This window comes from Podarcis erhardii (assembly GCF_964252035.2).
Source record: "Podarcis erhardii genome assembly, chromosome: 17".
In the NCBI taxonomy this organism is placed as follows: domain Eukaryota; kingdom Metazoa; phylum Chordata; class Lepidosauria; order Squamata; family Lacertidae; genus Podarcis; species Podarcis erhardii.
In genome coordinates this window covers 1,808,769-1,825,444 of record NC_138515.1, presented here as the reverse complement: position 1 = coordinate 1,825,444, position 16,676 = coordinate 1,808,769, and the positions used below count along the sequence as shown (strand labels likewise).

Below are 16,676 nucleotides of genomic sequence, written 5' to 3'. Positions count from 1 at the left end.
TAGAGATAAAAATGAAAGACACAATCTTTAAAAATACAAAAACAAAACCCTTCGTGGGGTTTATTGGATATTTCATGTTGGCACACATGTTTAAAGAAAAAGCTATTGATAAGCTACATATATCCCCTCATTTCTCTTTCCCGCTCATGTGAAATAGCCACCCATGCCCAATTAATAAAGCACAAGTTACAAAAATAGCAGATTAAAAATACTCCAGTTTAAGCTAGCTGAAGTTTGACAAGGGAGGTGGGGAGCTGCCATGATTTGGGGAGGTTGATAGGATACCTCCATCTTTTAGCCCCTCTATTCTACCCTCCACTTGGGGGTTACAAACAAGAAGGCACTTAGTGACAGCCTGAGAGAGATATCCCAGGCTCTTTTTGAGGAGACGGCCTAGGTGTACAATGTGCCCCCATAGCTGAGGCCTCACTGCTGAAGAAACTTCACAAAAGGGTTGTCGTCAGCACCACCCTGAAGGAAAAAGTAGATGAAGGCCAAGAAGCCAGCCAGCAACACAAAGAGGAAGAGCTGGGGCCACAAGGGCAGGTAACGTTTTGTTCCTGTGGCCCCTTCTGCTGCTTGGGTCTGGCGCTCGGGATGGATGGCACGGCGTGGCTCCACCCCCAGAGTGGACAAGCCAGGTGATTTCCGGTAGAAGATGCTTTGGTAGGAACTGCTGTCCCTGAAAAGGCAATTCCAGAGTAGAGAGAGATCATTCCTGCCACCTTCCACTAGGGCTTAGTATGAGCCCCACCCACCCTGCATAAATTAAAGGTAAAGGTACCCCTGCCCATACGGGCCAGTCGTGACGGACTCTAGGGTTGTGCGCTCATCTCGCTCAAGAGGCCGGGAGCCGGCACTGTCCGAAGACACTTCCAGGTCACGTGGCCAGCGTGACGAAACTGCATCTGGCGAGCCAGCACCAGCGCCGCACACGGAAACGCTGTTTACCTTCCCGCTATAAAGCGGTCCCTATTTATCTACTTGCACTTAGGGGTGTTTTCGAACTGCTAGGTTGGCAGGACCTAATTTATGCAAGACTGCATAAATTAAAGTTTCCCTAATACAGATTGTCATGGTACCCACCGCATACGTCAACTTTCCAAAGGGCAATGGCCCCATGTCTGCCAATGACCCCTCTCTTTTCACATTTGTAAGTGGCTGGCAATTCTAGCCACAAGTCTGGGTATGTCTCCTTTCTGCTCCTTCTACACATCTCCCCTTCCTTGTACCCAACCAGTGGGGAAGCCTTCTATAGCGAATGTAAGAGGCCACCCTAGGGCTAGGTTGAACTGGAAAGCATTAGCAAGTGCTGTTCTTCCTAGGTAGTGCCCTGCTGTGGCATTGACAAAACAGACAACAGTGTTTCAGCAAACCATTGTGCAATGACAGATTTGGGCAACTGCCAAAAGCAAAACTTCCTTATCACTAATTAATATGAGGCACTCTCCATGGATTAAGTCTCAGTGAAATTAAGAAGCGCTTCAAAGCACAGTAATGCTGTTTCCCAGCTCCAGTTTGTTTCGGTGGAGCTCATACAAGAGAACACCCTGGTGAATTGTTCTGCAAAGGTCCTTCCTGCTGAGAACTGGTGTAGCACAGTGGCTCTATCACCTGAGCAATGAATCTAGACATCCCTCATTCTAATATCATGTCTGCCCAAAGCAAGCCCTTTCCCCCTCTCCCCACCCATCCCCTGTGATATGGCCACAATCATTCTGGCTACCTTACAGAGCAGTTGTAAGGGATACAGAAGATAAATATGTGCAAAGTGTTTTGAAACTCCAGAAAGCACCACACAGATGCTAAATTTTTATTATCATTATATAACTAGTTCTCAGTCGCTCCAGAAGACAGGATTAGAACCAATGGGTGGAAATGGAAAGCAAGCAGATTTTGGTCTAACCATTAAGAGAAACTTCCTAATGGAAAGTGTTGTTTAACCATGGAATGGGCTACATCGAGAGCCAGTGGCCTTTCCTTCACTGGGGGTGGCCAGGGGCTAGATGGCCACCTGCCAGCGATGGCTATAGTTTCTTCTGGCATTGCAGATCCTGCACTGAGCCCGGAATTAGGCTGAATGGCCTCCAAGATCCCTCCCAGCTCTCATGCTGATGATGACAATTACAGGGCTTGGCATCCACTGCCTGAGGCAGCAGGCTCACCTCTAGGCACTTGGTAGCACCACATTTAGCCAGTCCTGTGACCACCCATAGTTTTATGTCTAGAGCCAATTTAGGTTCCAGAACTCCTTAGTAGCCTGAGAATAAGCTTGAGCCCTAAACCTGTAGGAAAGCCATCTGCTGGCTAGAAGGTGGTGCCAGACCCGGGGGGGGGGGGGGAGGAATACTGAGACTGAGCATCCATCCAGCATGGGCCACGTCTGCCTCAGCAAGGAGCCAAGTATCTCACTCCACCACCAGCTCTGCCTGGAATATTGTTTCCTGCAGGTGCCTCTGCATTATCCCTGCTTACCTCACAGATGGCACATCCTTCTGGCTAGAATTGTAGGGATACGGCTCTGCAATCTGAAAAGATAGACAGATGCCCATCAGCACAGGGCAGCTATGAAGGGACCCTTCCCTGGGTGAATTGGATGTAAGCCCAGCGTGGGTAGCTTCCTCGTTCTTGCCACAAAGGTGAGGAACAACCTACTGGTTGGCGGGCACTTGGTGCCTCTGGACGTGCCCCACTGGTCAACGATGACACGTAACTCTGGTAGGAAGATGTGGACGTCTTAGAAGAATTGGCATCCCAGTCTGGGGAAAACAAAGACAAAAAACAAAGCCATTAGATGGAATAGGCAAGAGTAGGGATGGGGAAGGGCGGGCCAGGAGATCTCCCCAGCCAATAGTGCAACAGCATTTTTCCAGGGGGGCTGTGATAGCCACATCCCAGCTCTCGTGAGTGCTGTGCTACCTGGGGAAGGGAGACCTGGCCACAACAAAGAATGTACCCCCTCTGCTTGCACCCACCCTTCTCCCATTTGAGGTTCTTGTTGCCACCAGATAAGAGATTATTTGCCAGGCTGTCCCTTATCAAACAGTCTCCATAATTTCCCTGGGGTCTCTCTGTTGCATCCTTAGGAAGCGGAAGTTATTGCTATAGGCATCAAGGTGTTTACATTAAGCTGAGACCACACAGGTTTATGAAACCAGAGATAAATTTACTAAAATGGAGACATATTGAATTTAGAATGTGCAAATATCACAATGAAAGAAATGCAACTCCCCCAAATTAGAGAAACTAAAAATATTCCCTTTGGAGCAAACCTAAGTCCAAAGTGGATTAATGCAACCCTCTATCCCTAACCTATTCAGACCCTAAAACTCACCAGGTTCTCAGGAGAATCTCTATTTATGGGTTGCAGCCTTTTCCCTTGCATTGCCTGTATCCCCAGCAATCCCGTTTCTTCTTATCATTCTGAGATCCCAAAGAGGCCTTTGCTGCTTCCTACCAGGCTCAGCAAACTTTTGTATATCATGTGTGACCTCCCTGATTTGAAGACCCCCCTGGTTCCACCTGTTTTTAGAAGCTCCCCATTTCAATCACAGACCCTTCAGGAATCTTCAACCCTCAGATGAGCAACATGCAGTTCATCACATCAGCAGTGACAGGTCCCTTTTTCTTGATGTTTAGGGCCTTAGAAGCAAACTTATACATTCCCATATGATACACAGACAGTTCAGGACAGTAAAGCTCAATTCCTTAACAGGTGTATCACAGCTAGGAAGGATTAACCCTCCCTATGTGCTGCAACCTCCCATTTGGTCAAACTCCATGCAGCAATTAGGCTTGGGAAAAGATCTTCAAGTGGAGGCCGGATTCAAGATTAATTGCTGCAGTGAAGGTGGGAATCCTCAAAGAGATTTCTGCGATCTTCATGGGAACTGCAGCTGGAAAGGGAAGCGGCAGTCTTCAAAAGGGTCACCCTGCTCCCTGCCAGCGATTAAAAAGCTAAAAAACAAACAAACAAACAAAAAAAACCAAGCCTAATTGCTGGGGAGTGAGAGAGCCTGTGTGTCAGGTGCTGGTTGCACCCACTTTTGCATTGGCCTTAACTACCACTAGCAGGCGGTTAGGGAATGTGACCTGCAGCCTGAAAAAGGCTCCCCCTTCCTGAGATGGAGTGTAGTGCTAAGTATAGTATCAGCTGATGGACTGAATTCAAGCCCACTAGATGATGGAGCCTTCTGGTCTTCAGCTGGTAGTTGGGTCACAATAACAGCAGAATTACCATCATATGGTAAAAAAAAATCAGAAATGGGTCCCCAAATGCAATGGGTAAAAGTGGATCCTGGGTCTGAAAAAGTTGGAAACTACTGGGGTAGCCAACTCCTGCAGAAAGTGAGCCCCATAGCACTAGCAAAGCCCCCGCACAGCACCTCCCAAGCACCCAACAATTACTGGATGTTTGGGAAGTGCTGTGCAAGGGACTTGGGTTATCCCACTCCTCTGCCAGCTGCCCATCTGTTTAGTCATCCAATGGCAAAATGCTGTTAAGTGACTGACAGCTGGGTTGTCCCACCCACCTGTCATGGTTGGCATGTGGGAGGTGGGGGCAGATAAGGATCTGGCCTGACAGGGCAAAGAGGGTTCCCCACCCCTATGCTTCAGCTCTGATTCTACATGGCTGGTTTCTCTAGCCCCCCGTCTTTCCTACCTTCAGTCGCATATGTGGAGCGTCCTTCATGGCGAGGCAAACGGTAATTTTCACTCAGGTAGGACCTGGTGGGACTGGAATCTAGGGAAGGACAGGGTGGGGGAAGATATTTAGCAAAAGGGTTTTCCTCTCCTATTAGATTTCATGGCTTTGTTAAAAATGAGATTTCTAGGCTTTGTGGCTGTGGGGAAATGTTAATGGGGAGAGTGGGAGACAGGCAGCAACAGCAGGCAGCAGAATAGGCTTCAGCACACTGTATTTCTGCACTCACATTATATGGATTGTAGATTAATCTGTTTGAGGTGCAGAATGTTGATTTTTACAGGGCGTGCCTTCCTTGTCACAGCTAACCCAGACTGTCGGAACACTGCAAAATCAAAACTGCTCACCTAAATTCACCGATACTTAGTTGCACTTTGTCCCATCAACAAATCATTGGGACAAGAGATCCTAGACTAGCTTAAAGTTAATTTTCATAGGATTTCGCTTTGTAAACCGCTTTGAGGAGCTTTTTTATAATCAAGTAGTATATAAATTTTATGAAATGAAATAAATGACTAATCTTAGTCTACGTATGAGATACTGAAGCCAAGCTGAGACAATATAAACCGTTTGGCTTATCAATTTTAATTACTGTATTTTCAGAAAGCAAGACTTGAATGTGGAGACCAGTGGAGCCCCCTACCTTCATTTATATACTCCGAATAGTATTCCTTGGATCCTGGAGAGTCATAGTTTTCTGTTACGTAAGTCCTTGTAGAGCCAAGAGCTGGGAGGGGCAAAATGAATTGGAGAGTTTGGTTTGGTGGCAGCAGTTGTCCTTTGTTCCCCAAAAGTACTAGAAAACTGACCACACACTCAGGCTATGCTGCCCTGCCCTGCCCTCCCCTGAAGAGATGATCCCCTTAGTGATGATGATATTCCACCCTGACAAAGCTACCCTTTTTGCTCCCCACATCTCCTAGATTGATGCTCTAATGGTCCCTAAATTCCTCCCTACAAACCGGCTTTCTGTTTTACTGGGAATTCAGGAGTTATTTCTAAAACGTCTCACCTTCTCGCCCATAGTTGAGGTTTGGCCTACTCTGAGGACTCACAAAGGTCTCTCGGATGTAGCTTTCGCTGGTGGATGGCTCTACGTTTGTAAAAACACATGGGAAGGAGGGGCATTAGGACAAGTGTCTGACAGGGGTCCCTTTCCCTGTTCCCCCCCAATTATTCTCACCTGTGGACAGTGATCCTTTTCCAGGTGAAGGATGCTTTCTACGCTCAGTCTCGTATTCATAGACTTTCTTTTCATAAAGTTTCCGGGTTGATCCTGAAGGACAGAATCCAAGCTGGAGGTTAACTCCTAGATGACAAAAGTTTACTGCTCCCACAAGACTCTCACTCATGCCTCTTTCAAACAGCTGCCCACTTCAAAAGCCCACCTGACCTTGCAGCCTTTTCCACACCCCCTCTGCTGCTTGAGGATCACGGCAATATTGATGGCATGCAAATACCTCAGTTAACCAACAAGGTTTTTTCAAAACAATTATCCACTTTGGTAGCTTTCTTCTCCCTCCATTCTATCTTCTAATGTTAAGGGACAAACCAGGCAAGATAAAGGCTCCCACATTTGTTCTTTGTGGCTGCTTTTCTTAGTCCCCTTGAAAGCACGGGCTGGTGATTATTGATTTTTAAAAGGAGGACATGGTGAATTCTCCCCATCGTACGCTCCATTCTTCCAGACACCTCTCTCTCCAACCTAGCCATACTCAGAATAAAGAGCTGGACAGGATGGTGTGTGACAGGAAGGATCCACCTTCCCTTACCCACTGTTCCCTTCTGCTATGTAGAAGGCAGGCTTTTGGGTGGCTTTTTTTCTAGAAAAAAAGGTGTTGGAACCTTGTTCTCTTATAATGGCAATGGCGCCCACATGAGGGGTGCCGCAACTGAGTTCCGGCAAGTTCCAGCTGGAAAAAAAGCCCTGGGTGGCCTGATCCAAGACAAGACTGGGCTACTACATCTTTACAAATTCAGCATACAAGAGGGAATTTCAGTACGTAAAGCTGAAAACCCCTCCCCTTGCTGACATCTATCTCGAGAGACAATGGAGTGTGCCTAAAAGGGGGGTGGGGAGAAGACAATTGGTGTGTTAGCAGCAAACCTGGGGTGCAAACCCGCCCAGTCCCAAAGGAAAGCGGAACAATATGTTTGGCACCAGCTTGGCTGCAGGAGTTGCCGGAAGGAGGGCGTACAAGGTGCCATCCAACCGGCTTCGGGACTCTACTCCAGATTGGTTTAGGATTTACTCTTTAGCCTTTTCTTCTCCTGAAGATGTCCCACAAGGCAGTGGAGGTTTAGGATCAGAGATTTCCTTCTCCTAGATGGGTTACTTTCCCAGGTAGAGAAGCCCTGGCATCTGTCTCTCATCTCCCACAACAGCACATGCAGAATCCACCTTCTTTACCATTCTTTACTATTGTCTGCTCAGTCCAATTCTCTTTTACATCTGTCCACTCTAACAGATTCCCCTGTTTACACTTTATATGTAAGCTGTAGGCCTGGCTTACTGAGCTTTCCCTTTCTAAGCTCCAATTGCAAATCTATTTCATTCCCCTGAGAGAGACAGGTGTAGTGCTAGAGTCCATACCAACAAGAGGCCCATGTGGGATGCTGTATTTCTTCAGACGGGCAATAAGCTCTTTATCTGTCAAACCTTCATACGCCTCCATGGTGCTACCTAGAAAATACAGAATGGGGTTGGGGGAGCATGAAGGGAGAGTTACACACAGTACTCCTCATGCCATGATTTTAAGAGGAAATAAATAGATATAAATATATTTTTAAAAGACTACACCAGCAATTAAAACAATTCACCCTGAAACAAAATGCAAGCTGGTTCTTGATACAACAGAACGCCGTAAAGAAAAGGACACAAAATGAAAGGAAAGATAAGATCTTGCAGAAAATCAAAGAACTGGAGAAGAAGTTAAGATCAAATCCGAAGTCACAGCCGATTCTGAGAGAAATTAAACTCTACCAAGCACAATATTCTAAATTGATAAACCAGGAAATAGAGTGGAAGATTAAATTAATGAAACAAAAAACTTTTGAATCGGCGAACAAATGTGGGAAACTGCTTGCGTGGCAGTTGAAGAAGAGACAAAAATTAAATACAGTCACAAATCTAGAAATCTAAGGAAGAAATATTCAGAACCCCATGGAAATTAGAAAGTGCTTCCAGAGATACTTCAAAAAATTATATACTCAAGGGCCGCAAGATGAGGTTGAGATTAAACAATTTTTGGAAAGAAATGGACTAACAAAGTTGTCACAAAAAAACAGATTAATCCTGAACAACAAAATAACACGACAAGAGATTGAACAAGCCATTCAGAACATGCAACTGGGCAAATCTCCAGGGCCAGACGGCTTGACCTCCAAGTATTATAAGACACTAAAAGACTACTTGATCCAACCAATGATGGAGGTCTGTAACGAAATTATGGAGGGGAAGAGGGCGCCGGAATCGTGGAAGGAAGCCTTTATCACATTGATACCAAAACTGGAAACTGAAAAGACACAACTCAAGAACTATCGTCCCATTTCCCTTTTAAATGTGGATTACAAAATATTTGCAGATGTTTTGGCAAGTAGATTTAAAAGAGTTTTAAATGAGGTAATTCATAAAGACCAAGCAGGCTTTCTCCCAGGTAGACACATGTTTGCTAATACAAGGAACATTATTGACATTTTGGAACTTTTGCAAACAGATATAAACACAAAAGCAGTGCTAATTTTTATAGATGCGGAGAAGGCCTTTGATAATATTTCTTGGAAATTTATGAAGGGAAATTTAAAAGAAATGGGAGTGGGACGGGGGTTTGAGAATGGGATTGATGCAATATATTCAGAACAAAAGGCTAAATTGATAGTTAACAATGTGGTTACAGAAGAGTTCAAAATTGAAAAAGGAACACGACAAGGCTGCCCGATCTCCCCTCTGTTATTTATTTCGGTTCTGGAGGTGCTCTTGAACATGATCAGAGGGGACCGGTTGGTGGAAGGGATTCAGGTCGGAGCGAAACAATACAAACTTAAAGCTTTTGCAGATGACCTAGTTTTGACCCTGCAGGAGCCAGAATCTAGTACGAAAAGAGTATTACAATTGATTCAGGACTTTGGTCGGGTGGCGGGATTTAAATTAAACAAACAGAAAACCAAGGTGCTGGAAAAAAATTTGACAGATACAGAGTCAGAACGGTTTCAGAGAGAAACAGAACTAACTATGGTTAAAAAGGTAAAGTACCTAGGGGTAAACATAACAGCAAAAAATCTGAGTCTATTTAAGGATAACTATGAAAAATGTTGGTCTGAAATCAAGAGAGACTTGGACAGTTGGACAAAACTGAAGCTTTCTTTGTTAGGCCGAATTGCTGCTATTAAGATGAATGTATTGCCAAAAATGTTGTTTTTGTTTCAAACACTACAGATTGTGGACAAGACGGAGTGCTTCTGGAAGTGGCAGAAAGATATATCTAAATTTGTCTGGCAGGGCAAAAAGCCCAGAATTAAGTTTAAGATATTAACAGATACGAAAGAAAGAGGGGGCTTTGCCCTGCCAGACTTAAAGTTGTACTATGAAGCCGCAGCTTTCTGCTGGCTAAAAGACTGGCTACTTCTCGAAGACACTGACGTACTGGACTTGGAAGGTTTTAACAATGCTTTTGGTTGGCATGCATACTTATGGTATGACAAAGTTAAGATCAATAAGGCCTTTAAGAACCATATTGTCAGGAAAGCAGTGTTTAATGTCTGGACAAAATATAAAGACTTATTGGAAAATAAAACTCCAAGGTGGCTTTCACCTCTGGAAGCTAAGGCCCGAAAAAGACCCAATATGGAGGCCAAATGGCCAAAATATTGGGAAATATTAGAAAAAGATGGAGACAATTGGAAATTGCAGAGTTTGGAGAAAATGAAGGATAAAGTGCGAGACTGGTTACATTACGCTCAGATTAAAGAAGTTTTTAAAAATGACAAAAAGTTAGGGTTCCAGGTGGAGAAATCGAAGTTAGAAACAGAATTGTTAGAACCAAAGACTAAGGTACTATCTAGAATGTATAACTTGCTGTTAAAATGGAATACACAAGACGAAATGGTTAAATCGGCTATGATAAAGTGGGCGCAGGACATTGGGCATAACATTATGTTTGAGGATTGGGAAAGGTTGTGGACCACTGGGCTGAACTTCACCGCATGTAATGCTCTGAAGGAAAATGTAATGAAAATGATATATAGATGGTACATGACTCCAGTTAAACTTGCCAAAATATACCATTCGTCTGATAATAAATGTTGGAAATGTAAAGAAAATGAAGGAACATTCTTTCACCTCTGGTGGACATGCCCTAAGGTGAAGGCCTTCTGGGAAATGATATATAATGAGCTGAAAAAGGTATTTAAGTATACCTTCCCTAAGAAACCAGAGGCCTTCCTTCTGGGTATTGTCGGCCAGAAGGTGCTAAAGAAGGACCGAACATTATTTATGTATGCAACAACGGCAGCAAGGATACTCATCGCAAAAAACTGGAAAACTCAAGATCTACCCACACTGGAAGAGTGGCAGATGCAGCTGATGGACTATATGCAACTGGCCGAGATGACTGGCAGAATCCGAGACCTGGGAGAAGAGAAGATTGAGGAAGACTGGAAGAAATTTAAGATGTATCTACAAAAACATTGTAATTTGGTTGAATGTTAAGAAGGATGCTAGATTATAAAAAATTGGCCACCACTAAATTAGATTTAAATTTGATGATAAGTGAGACTAAAGAAAATATAAAATTTTTTGGAAGAATTGCTAGATTATATTTGAAGGAGTGGACACGAGATTGTAAATAAGTTGATAATTTGTTTGGAAAAATCTTTTAACGATGTAAATGGGAGCGGGAGATGCGAGGGAGTCCAAAGAAGTGATGAAACTACGTTTGTGATAGAAGTAAGATTGTTTATTATTTGTGCATTCATATTCAAAAACTTTAATAAATATATTTTAAAAAAAATGAAACAAAATGCAAGCTGGTAACAAATGAGATTGTGACAGGTTCCGCACAAAGAACCGTTTCATAAGTGGGGATGATTTCAGTGAAGTGGGCAAAACGAAGTCATGCACTCACAAAACCAACTACATAAGAATGAACTAAGGCAGGGAAACAAAAATAGTCTGCAATCCTAAACACAGTTCACAGAGAATTAACTTCCATGGAACTCAATGGGACTTACTAGTAAACATTCCTAGGATTGCTCTGTGCATCCAGTATCCAATAAAAGGGATTGTGAGGGGAATGTGACACGAGAAACTATGGAAAATTAAGTGCTTTTTTTCTCCACTGTCCCAAGAGAGGTGAGACAGGCCCCCAAGGCAGCACTGCCTCAGCAAGAGCTCTTAACACTTACAAGCGATTGATTGCTAATGGGTTGGGCAGGGCAGGGCAATGTGATTTGAAGCAAAAGCAGTTTATTGACCTTGCAAATGAACAGTTGCCAAAGTCTATAGAAAGGGCATGTAATTTCCCAACTACTCACCAGGTGGTGAGAAAGGGGACTGACCTCCTCCTGCTCTTGTAGAATTGGCTGCAGATAGAATACATTTCAGGCACATCCAGATGGATTTAATACTAAATATGTGATTTTCAATTATTATTTTTCTTTACAAAAACTGAACTGGGAAAATATCCAGATTAAGATTTCACAAACACGTGTACATATACAAACACCCACACACGTTTTTAAGCCATGCTAATTTTAAATGCTATAGAAACATATAAAAATATTTTTTCCAAAATGTTACTGCAAAAATTCAAAGTATGTGGAAGTGGATGCCAGATTCAATTCTCCTGTTTGCCTGGTACTGGACAGGTGGATGTGTCACCTGGCCCCTTGTCCATCTCTCCAGGCAGGAAAGGAGACCTGGGCCCCAGAAGCCGATTTCCAGCTGGCCGCCTGGGTGTTGGATACACATTTTATACATAATAGTGGAAATTTTACAAATATTACAAGTTTCTTTTTAAAATACGTAAACATTTTAAGTGATTTAAAACTTTTGGTACTGAATAAGGTACAATATGAATGGTCTCCTCTTTGAAAAAATGGGAGCATTTGAAGGTGGGGAAGGTAAGGCAAGAGAATATTTGCCGTATCAATCCAGACTACATAAATTTGAAGCAGAAAGAGCTACATGCAGGCAAAGCCCTGAACTCCTCCCAGCTGCACATGTTCGCCCGGAATGGGGGAGGCAGTTCAGCCGGAAGAGCAGGCGGAGACGGAGGCTGGAGAAGGGCAGCCTGGCCAAGCCGGGGCCGCGGAACTCGGGTCTCGCTCCCGGGAAAGAGGCCAGTCGGGGCTCCGGTCCCGAGCAGCGCCCGGAGCAGCCCTTAGCCGGGACGCGAAGGCCGAGGGAGGAGCGTCAAGCGGCCAAGTTTCCCCAAGTCAAGGCCGCGGGGCCGACGAGGCCGGACCGACGGCGGCACGGCACGGCTCGGGCGACGCGGCTGGGGAGCGGGCGGGCGGGCGGCGGGCGCGGCGAGGAGCACTCGGAGCGGGGAGGGAGCGCGGCCCCCGCCGCGCCCCACGTGCTCCACCCCGGCGCGGCTTGCCCGAAGGGGCGGCCCCGCTCGGCCTCGGCGCTGCCAAGCCTTCAGCCCTCGCCTCTCTGGCGCTCCCTCCGACGGGCCCCGGCGCCCCAGCTCGGTCTCGGCGTCCCTCGCTCTCCGCCACAGGCAGCGAGCCTCCTCGGGAGAAAGGCCTCGCCCGGGCAGCCGCCGAATCCGGCCACGGGGAGCGGCGCGGGGGAACCCGCCCGAGGGGAAGGCGCGGGGAAGGCGGAGAAGCGGGGGCGCCGCGCCCTACCTGCTCCTGCTGCTGCTGCTGCTGCTGCTGCTGCTAGGGGCGCGCCGGGCCGGGCACCAGCGCCGAGTGACTGAGGCGGGATCGCGCCGCCCGGCTCCTCGGACCCCGCCCGGCTCCGGGGCGGGCCTCCGTCGCGCGCCCTTCCCTCGGGCGGCTTGCCAGCTGGCGCAGGCCGCGCTCGGCCCGACCATGGAGAGGCCGCCCGCCGCCTCCCGGCCCTCGGGAGCTGAAGCCGGGGCTCTGGGTGGGGAGGCGGCCGAGTCTCTCCTGGCCCTGGCCGAGCGGGTGGCGAGCGGGACTCGGGCCTGATTCACTGCAGCGCAGTTTGGCGGAGAAGGGGAGACAAGCCCCTCATCTAGCAAGGAAAACCCACCTCTTTATTTTAGATCTATGAAAATTTTATATTTAATTCTCGGTTTCTTCCCTGCCAGACAAACCTAGAAATATATTTTTGCCATTCTTTGAAGCATCTTGTTATGCCTCCGATTGGAGCCGTTTGAAATAAAAATAGCATTTTAGGCAAAATATTCATTTCTATAACCAAAACTCTGCCTATTAGAGAGAGTTTCATTCTTCCCCATAACTCAATATTTTTTTCTTACATCTTTCCATGTCTTTACATATTTATTTTGAAATATATTGGAGTTTTTCACTGTTAACCATATTTCCAGATACAGTACTTCACCTTTTTCTCAGTTGTCAGCCCACTGGCCATCTGCCAACCTTTTTTTGCCTGTGCATCCATATTTTTCACTAAAACCTTAGTTTTAGTTTTATTTAAGACCTGCAACTTCTCCATATTTCCTTAAAGGTAAAGGTAAAGGGACCCCTGACCGTTAGGTCCAGTTGTGGCCGACTCTGGGGTTGCGACGCTCATCTCGCTTTATTGGCCGAGGGAGCCGGCGTACAGCTTCCAGGTCATGTGGCCAGCAGGACTAAGCCGCTTCTGGCGAACCAGAGCAGCGCACGGAAATGCCATTTACCTTCCCGCCGGAGTGGTACCTATTTATCTACTTGCACTCTGACGTACTTTCGAACTGCTAGGTTGGCAGGAGCAGGGACCGAGCAACGGGAGCTCACCCCATCGCAGGGATTTGAAATGCTGACCTTCTGATCGGCAAGTCCTAGGCTCTGTGGTTTAACCCACAGTGCCACCTGTGTCCTTCTGTGCCACCCACATCCATATTTCCCTATTTCCTCCAATAACTTAGGTACACTTGTCAATGGTTCTTCTACAGAAAACACCACATCACTTGCAAAGGCTTTTACCTTATAATTCCGTTGGCCCATCCATATCCCCTTTATGTCAAAATTATTTCTTACCTTCCGCATCAACACCTCTAGGATTAATACATGATTGAAGCAGTGATAAGGGGTCCAGTAATGGTAAAAGATGATTGCCTCAAAAGATGGCAGAAGGGTATTTCTAAGTTTGTCTGGTGGGGGGGGGAGCAAAAGGCCAAGGATTAAACATAAGATACTTACAGATATAAAAGAAAGAGGCAGTTTTGCCCGCCCAGACCTCAAACTGTATTATGAGGATGCATGTTTGGTGTGGATTAGGGACTGGATAAAACTGGAATAGGAAGAAGCATTAGATTTGGAAGGTCATGATAATACATTTGGATGGCATGCATACTTATGGTATGGGAAAGGGAAAGTGCACAAAGGATTTTACAACCATATAATCAGGAGATCACTAATGAGGTTGTGAGAGAGATACAAAGATTTAATAGAACAAAAAACACCTTGGTGGTTATCACCAATTGAAGCTTTGTTACTAAAACCACTTGGCACAAAGGGGAAGTGGCCTACATATAGAGAGAGATTTGCTGAAAGACCAAGAAGGAAAATGGAAATTAAAAGATTATGAGGAAATATATCATTTTCAAAGTTGGTTACACTACAGACAATTACATGAGATGTACAAGGAAGACAACAAGAAAGGGTTTAGTTACACAACTTCTACATTTCAAAAGGAAGTTATAGAAGAAGTGAAAATGCTGAAGAAAGCATATAATATCTTGCTAGAACTGGAGACAAAAGATGAGGAGGTCACATCGGTCATGATCAAATAGGCACAAGATATAGGACATAATGTACAATTTGAGGATTGGGGAAACTGTGAAAAATAGATTTAAAATTTACAAACTGTTCTCTTTTGAAATAAAATTACATGAAAATGATTTATAGATGGTATATAACACCAGTACAGATAGCAAAAATGTATAAAACTGGGTCAATCACATGTTGGAAATGTAAAGAAAAAGAAGGGACTTTTTATCATATGTGGTGGGAATGTAGGGAAGTTTAAAAAAAACCTTGGGAAATGATATATAATGAATTGAAAAAAATGTTTAAATTGACATTTGTAAGAAAAAACCCAGAAGCATTTTTGTTAGGGACTGTAGGACAAGACTTGCTAAGAAAAGTAAAGAACTTATTTATGTATGCTACAACAGCAGCAAGAGTCTTGTTAGCACAACGATGGAAGAATGAGGAAATACCATCAAAAGAACTGTGGCAAGAAAAATTGATGAGCTATGCGGAATTGGCCAAATATAAACTGCATGAAAAGGACAACTGTGACTTCAAGGAAGAATGATAACTTTTTACAAACTATATAAAAAGACAACAAAATGAATTGGACTCTTTGGCAAGTTTTGAATAAACATTCACAAATTTATTAGCTGAACATGTGATAGATAAAGTAAGTACAATTTTACAACATGCAGAAAACAATATATGTAAAGAAATCAGAGGGGAGCTGAGGGAAGTCCTTGGTGGGGGGGAGGGGGAAAGGGGGGGAAATAATGTAACTGATTAAGAGGATTGGTAAATTGTTATGTGGAAATTGGTTAATAAAAATATTTTATTTTTTTTAAGAAGAAGAAGAAGAAGAAGAAGAAGAAGAAGAAGAAGAAGAAGAAGAAGAAGAAGTAGTAGTAGTAGTAGTAGTAGTAGTAGTGATTGGGGGGGGGGGAGCCTTGCCTTGTCCCCTTCTGTATCTTACATTTTTCCTGTAATGGCATTATTTACAATCAGGTTTGCAGTTTGATCTGTATAAATTGCCTTAATTCCTTTTATGAATATGACTCCTAATTCCATTTTTTTTGTAATAACTTAATGATAAATGACCAAAAGCAAAAAGAAATTCAATAGGGACAAATCTAAGGTTCTGCACCAATATAAGATGAGGGATACCTGGTTTGCTAGTAGTACATGGGAAAAGGATCTAGGGGTCTTAGTGGACCACAAGCTTAACATGAGTCAACCTGAGAGTGATGCAGCAGCAAAAGATGCTTGGAGCACTTCAGGGTTCAGAGCCCCTGAGCCAAGCTGCCTGGCAGTTCTGGAGGTATAGCTGATCTTCCTCCAGCAGCTGAAATGCAAAAGTCAGGCTGTCAGTTCCGGGGGGGGGGGGGCTCCTCCGCATCTGAGAGTGCAGAGTGCAGTGGGGGGCAGGGCTGAGGGATCCACTCCCTGCTCTCATTTTATCCTATAGGGAAGGGATGTGGAACCCCAGCACATCCGCAAAGAGAAGAACATGGGGCAGGTGAGTTCGTCCCAGAGCCACTGGCAAGGCTATTCTAAGAGTTTTCTCTTGTATTCCAAGTCCTACTACAGGGGAGGGACACCCCAGGCTTTAGGGGCCAATCCTGGCCTTCTCCCCAGAACATGGCTCCCCAGGGAAGATGCCCCTCCCACTGACAGCTGCCCCCTCCCCTGCCTTGCCCCGCAGCCCAGCACCCTGCTTCCTCCATCGGGCCCCACATCGGTCGCTAGGGGGGTTGGGTTTCCAGATGCTGGCCCAGATGGACTGTGGGTCGATCCAGCCATCTGGCTCTGTACATCTTTGGACTAGCTGCCCCCCCCAGCTCATGCCTGCCCTCTTCTGTCCCAAAAAGGAGACCACTTGCTCACCTGACACCATGGACTGCTCTGGGCCTTGCAGGGGGGGCCACCCTGTTGCTGCGTCTTAAGCACCTGAACCTAGAAGAGACAAGACAAGAGAGCGACTCAGAAGCCGGCAGCCCCAATTCTTGGGGGATCTTTGTGTGTGAGGAGGGCCATCTGGCCCAATTCCTTCCATCTCTCTGCAGTTCAGTCACCTGAA

The 16,676-nt window shown here is 45.4% G+C and overlaps 1 protein-coding gene across 2 annotated transcripts; it reads right to left on the bottom strand.

Annotated features, from left to right (window-relative positions):
- Window positions 1-26: 26 nt before the first annotated feature.
- Window positions 27-12,582, bottom strand: EMD (emerin). 2 transcript variants are annotated; one of them, XM_081845849.1, is made up of 9 exons: window positions 12,560-12,582; window positions 7,299-7,388; window positions 5,889-5,981; window positions 5,718-5,798; window positions 5,349-5,432; window positions 4,664-4,744; window positions 2,656-2,759; window positions 2,476-2,528; window positions 27-682 (listed from the first exon to the last, which is right to left on the bottom strand). In XM_081845849.1, exons 2-9 carry the CDS (start codon window positions 7,378-7,380, stop codon window positions 427-429), a joined length of 834 nt encoding a protein of 277 aa, XP_081701975.1. In that variant the 5' UTR covers window positions 7,381-7,388; window positions 12,560-12,582; the 3' UTR covers window positions 27-426. The 2 variants fall into 2 exon arrangements, with proteins under 2 accessions (XP_081701975.1, XP_081701974.1); XM_081845848.1 differs by lacking the exon at window positions 12,560-12,582 and adding an exon at window positions 11,237-11,288.
- Window positions 12,583-16,676: the final 4,094 nt, after the last annotated feature.

Excerpts from the sequence above, each read along its gene's own strand:
- EMD (XM_081845849.1), bottom strand. The coding sequence starts at position 7,380 with ATGGAGGCGTATGAAGGTTTGACAGATAAAGAGCTTATTGCCCGTCTG. Across the intron at positions 4,745-5,348 it reads TTCGGAGTATATAAATGAAG|ATTCCAGTCCCACCAGGTCC; the intron begins GTAGGGGGCTCC and ends GTCCTTCCCTAG. Across the intron at positions 2,760-4,663 it reads CTCCACATATGCGACTGAAG|ACTGGGATGCCAATTCTTCT; the intron begins GTAGGAAAGACG and ends TGTTTTCCCCAG.